Source organism: Coregonus clupeaformis, chromosome 31 (assembly GCF_020615455.1).
Source record: "Coregonus clupeaformis isolate EN_2021a chromosome 31, ASM2061545v1, whole genome shotgun sequence".
Taxonomy (NCBI): domain Eukaryota; kingdom Metazoa; phylum Chordata; class Actinopteri; order Salmoniformes; family Salmonidae; genus Coregonus; species Coregonus clupeaformis.
In genome coordinates, this window is record NC_059222.1 from 8,126,637 (window position 1) to 8,137,331 (window position 10,695).

The 10,695-nt window shown below is 45.7% G+C and overlaps 2 protein-coding genes across 5 annotated transcripts in view; one reads left to right on the forward strand and one right to left on the reverse strand.

The window, feature by feature from the left end:
* Positions 1-8,239, reverse strand: part of LOC121547026 (histone acetyltransferase p300-like) — a 48,763-nt gene extending 40,524 nt beyond the window's left edge. For all 4 annotated transcript variants that reach the window (XM_045209766.1, XM_045209765.1, XM_045209764.1 and 1 more), the window contains exons 1-6: positions 8,032-8,239; positions 5,054-5,670; positions 3,093-3,266; positions 2,646-2,955; positions 2,357-2,470; positions 266-505 (exon numbers count right to left, since the gene is read on the reverse strand). In XM_045209766.1, the coding sequence (XP_045065701.1) occupies positions 266-505; positions 2,357-2,470; positions 2,646-2,955; positions 3,093-3,266; positions 5,054-5,670; positions 8,032-8,125 (1,549 nt within the window). In that variant the 5' untranslated portion in view covers positions 8,126-8,239. The remainder of the gene's footprint in view (positions 1-265; positions 506-2,356; positions 2,471-2,645; positions 2,956-3,092; positions 3,267-5,053; positions 5,671-8,031) is intronic.
* Positions 8,240-8,376: 137 nt separating this feature from the next.
* On the forward strand, positions 8,377-10,591 carry LOC121547027 (MBT domain-containing protein 1-like). Its single transcript, XM_041858128.2, has 3 exons — positions 8,377-8,463; positions 10,157-10,280; positions 10,416-10,591. The coding sequence occupies exons 1-3, from the start codon at positions 8,443-8,445 to the stop codon at positions 10,589-10,591; spliced, it is 321 nt and encodes a 106-aa protein (XP_041714062.1). The 5' UTR covers positions 8,377-8,442.
* The last annotated feature ends 104 nt before the right edge of the window (positions 10,592-10,695 follow it).

Consider the following 10,695-nt stretch of genomic DNA (forward strand, 5'->3'; position numbering starts at 1 on the left):
AAACCAGTTAGAATCCTACAGAATAATAACAGGATTCACAAAACGGGACTCTTTTCTCTGTATATTCTGAGGTAAAACGCTGGCATTTTCTTTTTAAGGAGACAGGACACCTGAATATTGAAATGTGTAGAACCCGGCCACTAGCTACCTGCTTACCTGGCATTGAGACAAAAATAAAAAGAAAAGGCCAGATGTTTGAAGGCTTAGAAATGGGGGTAAAAACATACAGTAGACCTGACAATTTTTTAGCTAACCAACAGCTTACCCATAGGGTTGAGCGGCCTCATGCCCGGCTGGCCCTGCAGACCCTGTGAGGGCAGAGAAGCCTGGTTGGGCTGGTTCTGGATCTGGGTGCCCTGGTAAGTGAGGCCCAGGGCGGCGTAGGCCCTCTCAATTGAGCTGGGGTCGATCTGGCTGGGGGGGTTGAGGTTGGGGGCGCTGGGCTGGCCTCCGGGCACCGAGCCCAAGGAACTACCCAGACCTACACCAGCACCTCCTAGCAGAGCTGTAGAGACAGGAGTGTTAATACTTCTGTCCTCTAGGAGGTACGCTATGAACAACTAATTTATAATGCAACATATCCATTAATTCATGGAAGAGTGCAATTATAAAACAATCTCATCTCAAAGCATCTAGACGTCTTATATACAGCACATTCGTAAAGTATTCAGACCACTTGACTTTTTCCACTTTGTCAAGTTACAGCCTTATTCTAAAATGGATTAAATACCCCCCCTCAATCTACACACAATACCCCATAATGACAAAGCAAAACAGGTTTTTAGATTTCTTTGCAAATGTATAAAAAAATTAACTGAAATATCACATTTACATTGGTATTCAGACTCTTTACTCACTACTTTGTTGAAGCACCTTTGGCAGTGATTACAGCCTCAAGTATTCTTGGGTATGACGCTACAGGCTTGGCACACCTGTATTTGGGGAGTTTCTCCCATTCTTCTCTGCAAATCCTCTCAAGCTCTGTCAGGTTGGATGGGGAGCGTCGCTGCACAGCTATGTTCAGGTCTCTCCAGAGATGTTCGATCGGGTTCAAGTCCGGGCTCTGACTGGGCCACTCAAGGACATTCAGAGACTTGTCCCGAAGCCACTCCTGTGTTGTCTTGTTGTGTGCTTAGGGTCGTTGTCCTGTTGGAAGGCACACCTTCGCCCCAGTCTGAGGTCCTGAGCCCTCTGGAGCTGGTTTTCATCAAGGATCTCAATGTACTTTGCTCCGTTCATCTTCCCCTCGATTCTGACTAGACTCCCAGTCCCTGTTGCTGGAAAACATCTCCACAGCACGTAGCTGCCACCAAAATGCTTCACCGTAGGGATGGTGCCAGGTTTCCTCCAGATGTGACACTTGGCATTCAGGCCAAAGAGTTCAATCTTGGTTTCATCAGACCGGAGAATCTTGTTTCTCATGGTCTGAGTCCTTTGGCAAACTCCAAGCGGGCTGTCATGTGTCTTTCACTGAGGAGTGGCTTCCATCTGGCCACTCTACCATATAGGCCTGATTGGTGGAGTGTTGCAGAGATGGTTGTCCTTCTGGAAGGTTCTCCCATCTCCACAGAGGAACTCTGGAGCTTTGTTAGAGTGGCCATCGGGTTATTGGTCACCTCCCTGACCAAGGCCCTTCTCCCCCGATTGCTCAGTTTGGCTGGGCGGCCAGCTCTAGGAAGAGTCTTGGTGGTTCTAAACTTCTTCCATTTAAAAATGATGGAGGCCACTGTGTTCTTGTGGACCTTCAATGCTGCAGACATTTTTTGGTACCCTTCCCCAGCTCTGTGCCTAGACACAATCCTGTCTCGGAGCTCTACGGACAATTCCTTCCACCTCATGGCTTGGTTTTTGCTTTGACATGCACTGTCAACTGTGGGACCTTATATAGACAGGTGTGTGCCTTTCCAATTAATGTCCAATCAATTGAATTTGCCACAGGTGGACTCCAATCAAGTTGTAGAAACATCTCAAGGATGATCAATGGAAACAGGATGCACCTGAGCTCAATTTGAGTCTCATAGCAAAGGGTCTGAATACTTATGTAAATATATTTGTTAAATTTTTTTATATTTGAAAACTTTCTCAAAACCTGTTTTCGCTACGTCATTATGGGGTATTGTTTGTAGATTTAATCAATTTTAGAATAAGGCTGTTACATAACCAAATGTGGAAAACGTCAAGGGGTCTGAATACTTTCCAAATGCACATCCATTGACATTACTTGAAAGAGTTGAGACCTGACGGCTCTCTAAACCTAATAAGACAAGATGCGTACTACTATTATACGAGCCAGCTAACAGACTGAGGGAGGGAGGGGTAGAGAGAAAAGTAGTGTTTGATGGGCAGATACACTCACACTGCTGGTTCCTCTTGTCCCCGGCATTCTTGAGCGGCAGGCAGACAGGACAGTCGTGCCGCGTACAGTTCTTCCAGTGAGAGATGATCTGTCTAGATGATGCACAGTGAGCCACTGAGGAGAGAGAGAACGAAGGGGAAGAGGGACAGAGACAAGGAAAATAAAAAGTGAGAAAATAAATGTGATGAGTACTTCAGAGAGCTCTTGATGAATATAATACACATCTTAGGTAAAGGTGTGACAGGGAACCATCTTGCAGGTCTTTCTATTCTGGGTCTTATCAACTCACCCTGGCAGGACTTGCCGGCCTGGCAGTGGGTCATGTGGTTGAGGACGTTCTTCATGGTGCGGCAGTGTGGCAAGTTGCACTGGCGCACCTCCCCGTTGGCTTGCTCCCGCCGCTGGCACTTGTGTGCATGGAGCAGGAGCACCAGCTGCTGCTGGATCAGCTTGCGCTTCTCGGGGTCTGCCGTAGGGGGTGCCCCAGCTGCGGCTGCAGATACGGCGGACCCCAGGCCTTCCTGGGCGTTGGGGACCATCCCTGCAGTGCCTCCTGCCCCGGCTCCACCGCCCACACCTGCGGCAGACTGCTGTGTGGCCTGAGGATAGAGAGGGGAGGAAGACGGAATAGTCTGTTCAGGGTTGGTCAGTGCGGTTGACTGGTACCCAAAAGGCAGCATTCATGACAGGTAAGTTAAAAATGATAGGTAGGAGACTAGCTAGCTAACTTCCTTACCATGGCAGCCATGCCCTGCATGGGCTGGCTCTTCTTGTCCATGCTGAACTGGGCCAGGCTGTTGGGCATAGAGCCTTTGTTCTGGAGTGGAGGGCCCAGCCCTGCTCCTCCCAGGCCCGCCTGCTGCCCAACGTAGGGGCCTCCATAGGGGCCTGGGTTACCCATCATACCCATCTGAGGAGAGGATGGGAGGGGGAATAGGCAGGAAAAAGTATAGGAGATAAGGAGAGACAGAAATGGAAGACAGGAGGGAGGGTTAGAGAAGGCATGGTTTAAATCAGGGGTGTCAAACTCATTCCATGGAGAGCCTAGTGCAGGGTTCTTCAATTCCGGTCCTGGAGGGCCGAAACACCTCTGTTTTTCATCCTCTCCTTCTAATCAGGGGCTAATTCAGACCTGGGACACCAGGTGAGTGCAATTAACTACCAGGTAGAAATAAAAAACAGAAGTGTTTCGGCCCTCCAGGACCGGAATTGAAGAACCCTGGCCTAGTGTCTGCAGGTTTTTGTTTTTTCCTTTCAATTAAGCCCTAGAAAACCAGGTGTGGAGAGTTCCTTACTAAGTAATGACCTTAATTCATCAATCAAGTACAAGGGAGGAGCGAAAACCCGCAGACACTCGGCCCTCCGTGGAATGAGTTTGACACATGTGGTTTAAACAAGACATATTGGATTGAGAAAAATACAGTAAAATAAATTGACATCTCTTTTTACAGTTTATATGCTGCTCCAAACATGGTACAATGAGTTAGAAAATTGACGTGTTCAAATCATTTGAATTGTATTATTCAGACCGAGAGTAGTCCTTTTAAATGAGCACGACCCCGGGGATATTACTCACTAACAACGTGAAAAAGAATGGGAGAAAAATAAAATTGGGATATTATTTATGATACATCGTATCGTTTTGACAATATCACAATATTATTTTTTGTGCTAGTTTGCTGTACATGCACCAAAATGCCAGTATTTGTCCTTCATAGCTTGTTCTCCATCTTTTTAATAGGGACACAATTTGTTGTCGGCACTTATTTCCATGACTGATCAAAACTTGTTTTCTTATGACTCGCGCTTGACCCTCTGCAGCAGTGTTTGGAACATTGAATTGCAATACATATAGAATCGTGAGAATCAAAATTCATATCGGCACCTAAATATCATAATAACGTATCGAAGACCCTGGAAATTCCCAGCTCTAGTGAAGAGCATTAAAGCTAAAAGAACAACCATCTACCTTTCACCACTAATCAACTTCCCCTCCCCGCCGTTTACACACCAATTAAAATCCACTACTTCTACAGAGAGACAATGTACTTCATTTCTAATCAATTAGCGGCAGGTAACGTTGATGGGTTCAATTAAATCATTAATGATGGCTCAGAACAGGCAGACCAATTACCTCTCCGCCATGTAACGGTTGCCCCACATTTCATGTTGACATGTTGGAATAAGACGACCACTGTGATGTGCTTAATTAATCAAGGGCTTCCACGTGGCTCCCAATTTGTAGTTATGTCTGGTTGTTCACTTGCAGCGGTGCTGGTGTGTGCGCGAGGGCTGGGGGTTAATCGAATGCTTTCATAATTTTGCATACATCCTTCCTCCCCACCTTTCTCCCTCCATATCCCAGCCATGCCCTCCTATAGTCTTCCTCCTCCCTGACAGAGCCTTCAACTATACATAGCTTTTGATCTCTAAAACTCAAATCATTTGAATTGTACATTTTTAAACCTTGATTAAAACATCCTTAATATATGAGTAATGAGACCTGCTCTTTTAACCTGTTTTTGTGAATAAACTGTTGCATTGTAACATTGTGTGGGCAAACAATAACTGCATGCAGCTTTCTTGGTCAGGGTGGCTTACTTGAAAAAAGATGCCAATCTCAATGTTCTTAGAATAAAGAATAGGTAAATTAGAAAACAACATCTCTGCCCTCTTGTCTGAAGGGTCCATACATACCTTGTTCAGTGCTCCAGGTTGCTGTACTCTGAGTCCAGCCTGTCCCCCGGCACCCTGCTGCTGTTGTTGCTGCTGCTGCTGTAGAGTCTCAGCCAGTAGGTTACTGTTCCCCCCTATCCCCTGGTTCAAGAAGCTCATCCTGGGGGATCCGTTCATCACAGGCCCCCCCATCATGGCTTGCTGCTGCTGTCCGTTGCCCTTCTGGGCCCCCATCATGCCCCTGTTTATGGCGCCCACCATCCCCGCCTGCTGCTGCATCATGCTGGCCTGCTGCTGGGTTGAGAGATGTTGCTGCTGGCCCATGCCCTGGGGCCCAGGGGACACCTTCATGTTCCCCAGGTGGCCCATGCTGGCTCCACCTGGGCTGCCCACCACACCTTGGCCCTGCTGGGTGGAGGCGTGTGGAGCGCCTGATCGAAGGAGCTCGGAGAGCTGCTTGTGCTTGGCCACCGCGTCCTGACCACCCCCTCCTCCAAGGCCCAGGCCCATCCCACCTCCTCCCCCCCCCAGACTGGTGTGCAACTGGCTGAGGTCCCCTCCGTTGACCAGGCCCAACTCCGAGGAATTGATGAGCTCGTCAGGGAGGTCGTGTTCCAGGTCAAACAACGAGCCGAAATCTGTGCAGGGAGGGAGAAAACGAGAGAGTACGGAGAGAGGGAGAAAGAGAGCCAGAGCGGATTGTGAGCGAGAAGAGGAAAGAGAAGAAAAGTGAAAGGGAGAGAAAGAGAGAGATGTGGGCAAGGGTACATTGAAGGCATAACAATAGATTCCTCCTAACAAAATCAAATGCAGTGCACTGCATTCAAACATAATCATATATGGTTGCATCAAATGTGGTGGCCAATTAGCATAGCCCGAGAACTACATTTGTAGAATGAGGAAAACCAAAGCTTTGAAATGAAGGCGGGTGCCCAAACAGACTCTCCCACACACAGTGGCTGGCCGTAGACTGTCTGTGCCAGACCTCGAGTGTGATTTAGCACGGCGCAGACAGAGCTTTACACACAGAGTGACGGATGGGCCTCGACACCGCGTTAACACCACAGAGAGCCAGGTTCAGAAACTCTCTGGACACCCATGTCCATCTCCTGGGTCATGTTCAGTAGATAACAAATGGGAGAAAACCGTCTTGAAACTGAGGGGCAACAGGTACTTGTCCATTTCAAAACATTTTGCAAAGCTGTGCCAGAGTATTGAACACAACCCAGGGATGAGACTGATCGTAGCAAAATTATACCAATTGTCAAGACAAAAAAAAGGGGTCCCCCCTACACTGCCACATATTGTCAACTGGTGAATCCTTGACATGCTCTCAAATAGAAAGCAGTGCATTGTGTCTCACCTGAAGACATAAGTCACTGAAGTTTCTGTAGCGTCCATCAATCCTAAGACTTCACACACTTGTTCAGTTAAGAGTTCAGCACATTTGCAAATACAGGCCTAGTTTTGATATGCACTGAATATGGGGCAAGTTTTTTTCTTTTTACAAAAGACTAACTAGAGAATGTACAAATTACTATAGGCCTACGTGACTTTTTTTCTGGAGGCCACAGTATGAGAATTAAAAAAATACATTTCAAAAGTGCAGTACAGACACTGGATTATTTTCTGTTATTAAGTACATTGGAACCTCAAAGTATTTTGTGTCAAGTGGCTGACTTTAGCATGTAGCTAATAGATGGACAATGGGAGGCAGTAGCTAGCTAGCTATGCAATGACAAAATTAACGGACATTTTCAAGTCCAATTTCAAACAACTACTACTAGCTAGCTATCTAGCGTCTGCAGAAGGCCATTTAAACATATCACAGTGATACATAATGTGGCCCAGTTCTATGTTTTTTTTGCAGTTGTTTTACGTTTTTGTATAAGGTTGCTGGCCTTGGTCCTCCAGTCTCTGCCACACATCTTCAGAAAAACTAGTTAACAATGGCAATTTGAACATAATCACTCACTCAGCTAGCTAGCTACATGGGCCTGCTTCAGTAGTAGCTAGCTAGCTATGTAATTAACGTTACTATTAGCTGGCTAGTCATCGTTAATAAACCTAAATTAGCCAAGTAGGAAACGTACCAAGTAACCAGGTGAACGAAACTTCAATTAGTTTGCTAGCTAACATTATATTGTTTTATATATATAGTTAACGTTAATGAGCTAACTTTATGAAATACCATCTTGGAAAATGTCAAAACGTCACAAAGTGGTTAAGTTAACTGTTAGTTGGTGTGCTTACGGGCTAGCTAACGCGTTAGCATTGAATGGCGATGAGAGCTTTGTCACAACTCGCTTTGAAAGTTCGCTAGCGAACTGACTAAGTAGCTCACTAGCAACCTAAAAAATAACTAGTTAGCAAAGTACTTGGCTAGGCGAGTTAGCTCATTTACTAGTGAGCGAGTTGAACCATTTGTGTTTCATGGATTGCCACTTAGCTGAATTAGTTACCTACTTTATTATAAAACATGTTTTTAAACCATGATTTGCCACACCGATCAAGCGGTTAGTTTCACCACTACAGTAGTAGCGAACTAACTCTAGTTTACGTTAGCTAGTTACTTAAAAATAGTTAACTAGCGAGTTGTGTGTCGCTTAAATTAAAGCGTCCTTGTCAATCTCGGGGATAATAATTACAAATAATTTTAGCCGTGTTGACATACCATTTTAATTTGACAGTATTTATTACCTAAATGCCAGTATTTATTACCTAAATGGTAACGACAAATAATGTCGCTAACTACCCATGCAGCAAGCTAGCAATCAATCTAAGCCCCGCATTCATAACTAGCTACCTAGCCAGCCAGCGTTCATCGTAGTGCTGAAATTACTACTAGCCTACTGCTATGCAAGTCCGACACACACATTCGCATGGGGGCAATTACACGGCCCCTTTCCCTTTCGAATAAAATCACAATAATTGAAAATAATACCAAATAAACAAAAATAACAATACCCTAACAAAATAAAATCCTAAACAATATTTACCGTTTCCATCGCTGGCGGAGACAGAAAGTGCCGGAGAGGATAGTTTAGGCCTCTTGGCTGAAGGCGGGCCAGAGTCCAGAACGTTCTCGGCCATATTTTTTCGAATTAAAAATATATACGGTATCCACAACCGGAGACGTTTTTACGTATTTTGAACCTTATTTTCCTTTTAGATTCCACAATTGTGACTTTTCCCCCTCCTTTTGGGGGACGGGGGGGGGGGAGGGGGGAGTCCCGTGTAAAAAAATACTCCTTTCCTGGGTTCGCCTCTCGATTTCAGCTTCGGCGTATCAACCCCCTCCCTAGTCGGATTTTTTGTTCTTTATAAATTGCCAGCGGAGAAGGAGGGGGGTCGGTATGGAACACACGAAGCCGCTCTCCTCTAAACTCATATAACGTTAGCCTCATTTGATGCGAGAAAATAGTCCCAAGGTATATCTTCCATGATCGTACGCGCCCGTCATTTCTGCCACCCTTAGCATAAGGTGAACATAAATGGCTGTGGTGTGGGCGAAGAGGTGATGCGAAAAAATACACCAGCGCAGCTGCAATTTATTGGGAATAGAATAGCCTATTATCGACAGGTTCTGGAAAAATGCAAGGGATGAAAATTGTGTATTTCAATAGCCTCTGTTGCAATGCAACACAAATATGATACAATGTATCTGGTTAAATCAGAATTGCAACTGCATGCATGGTGGTAAATGATGGATATGCTATCAAATCTGAAATACCATGTTGCAACCATGTAATTAGGAATTAGAATACTTGAATAGGATCTCTATGGTTGCACCATGCAACAACATACACTATATATACAAAAGTATGTGGACACCCCTTCAAATTAGTGGATTCGGCTATTTCAGCCACACCCGTTGCTGACAGGTGTATAAAATCGAGCACACAGCCATGCAATCTCCATAGACAAACATTGGCAATAGAATGGCCTTACTGAAGAGCTCAGTGACTTTCAATGTTGCACCGTCATTGGATGCCACTTTTCCAACAAGTCAGTTAGGTCAAATTTCTGCCCTGCTAGATCTGCCCCGGTCAACTGTTACTGCTGTTATTGTGAAGTGGAAAGGTCTAGGAGCAACAACGGTTCAGCCGTTGTAGGCCACACTAGCTTACAGAACGGGACCGCCGAGTGCTGAAGCGCGTAGCGTGTAAAAATTGTCTGTCCTCGGTTGCAACACTCACTACCGAGTTCCAAACTGCCTCTGGAAGCAATGTCAGCACAATAACTGTTAGTCGGGAGCTTCATGAAATGGGTTTACATGGCCGAGCAGCCACACACAAGCTTAAGATCACCATGTGCAATGCCAAGCACCGGCTGGAGTGGTGTAAAGCTCACCACCATTGGACTTTGGAGCAGTGGAAAAGCATTCTCTAGAGTAATGAATCACTCTTTACCATCTGGCAATCCGACTGACAAATCTGGGTTTGGCGGAAGCCAGGAGAACGCTACCTGCCCCAATGCATAGCGCTAACTGTAAAGTTTGGTGTTTTTCATGTTTCGGGCTAGGCCCCTTAATTCCAGTGAAGGCAAATCTTAACGCTACAGCATACAATGACATTCTACACGATTCTGTGCTTCCAACTTTGTGGCCCTTTCCTGTTTCAGCATGACAATGCCCCTGTGCACAAAGCGAGGTCCATACAGAAATGGTTTGTCGAGATCGGTGTGGAAGAACTTGACTGGCCTGCACAAAGCCCTGACCTCAACCCCATCGAACACCTTTGGGATGAATTGGAATGCAGACTGCGAGCCAGGTTTAATCGCCCAACATAAGTGCCCGACCTCACTAATGCTCTTGTGGCTGAATGGAAGCAAGTCCCTGCAGAAATGTTCCAACATCTAGTGGAAAGCCTTCCCAGAAGAGTGGAGGGTGTTATAGCAGCAAAGGGGGGACCAACTCCATATTAATGCCCATGATTTTGGAATGAGATGTTGGACGAGCAGGTGGCCACATACTTTTGGTCATGTAGTGTAGATTTATAATATAAATTGATCAGCTGTGATGGTAAAAACGGATTGTTTATTTTTTAGCTGTAAGCACAGTTCCATATCACAGAATAGTTCAAATCATACAGGACTCTCTCTCTCACCCAACCTCTCTCACAGGAGGATGTTGAGGGGGGCACTGATGTGGAGGATGACGATGAAGATGATGACGAAGAGGATGAAAACGAGATGGATGATTCCTTTGGAGATGACTACTCGGCTCTTACTTTAGATGACGGACCAGGTGAGGAAAGACTGTGTTAGCGTGCTGATCTCAAGCTAATCAGGGAGCTAACGCAAGTCTTCTGGGTCCAGGCAATCACGGCTCACCAAACCACGATCCTGTCTGTAACATATTCTCATCCTCTTCCCTCCACAGCAGTGTGTGAGATGTGTGGTTTCAGTGGGACCAGAGACACCTTCTATTCCAAGACCAAGCGTTTCTGCAGCGTCTCCTGCTCCAGAGCCTACTCCTCCAACTGCAAGAAGTCCTCTATCCTGGCACGGCTGCAGGTGAGAGAGAGAAGGAAGGCAGAGGTGATGATCGGCCTCTAGGTAGAACATTTATTTCTGTGTGTACAGGTGATGAGGCTAGATTTGTATAGACTTTATACTGTTTAGTCTTTATGAAGCCTTTCATATAGCATTATATAGCAACA

Coding starts and splice junctions, on each gene's coding strand:
- LOC121547027 (XM_041858128.2), top strand. CDS start 8,443: ATGCGAGAAAATAGTCCCAAG. Junction 8,464..10,156: donor TGCGAGAAAATAGTCCCAAG/GTATATCTTCCA, acceptor CCTCTCTCACAG/GAGGATGTTGAGGGGGGCAC. Junction 10,281..10,415: donor TACTTTAGATGACGGACCAG/GTGAGGAAAGAC, acceptor TTCCCTCCACAG/CAGTGTGTGAGATGTGTGGT.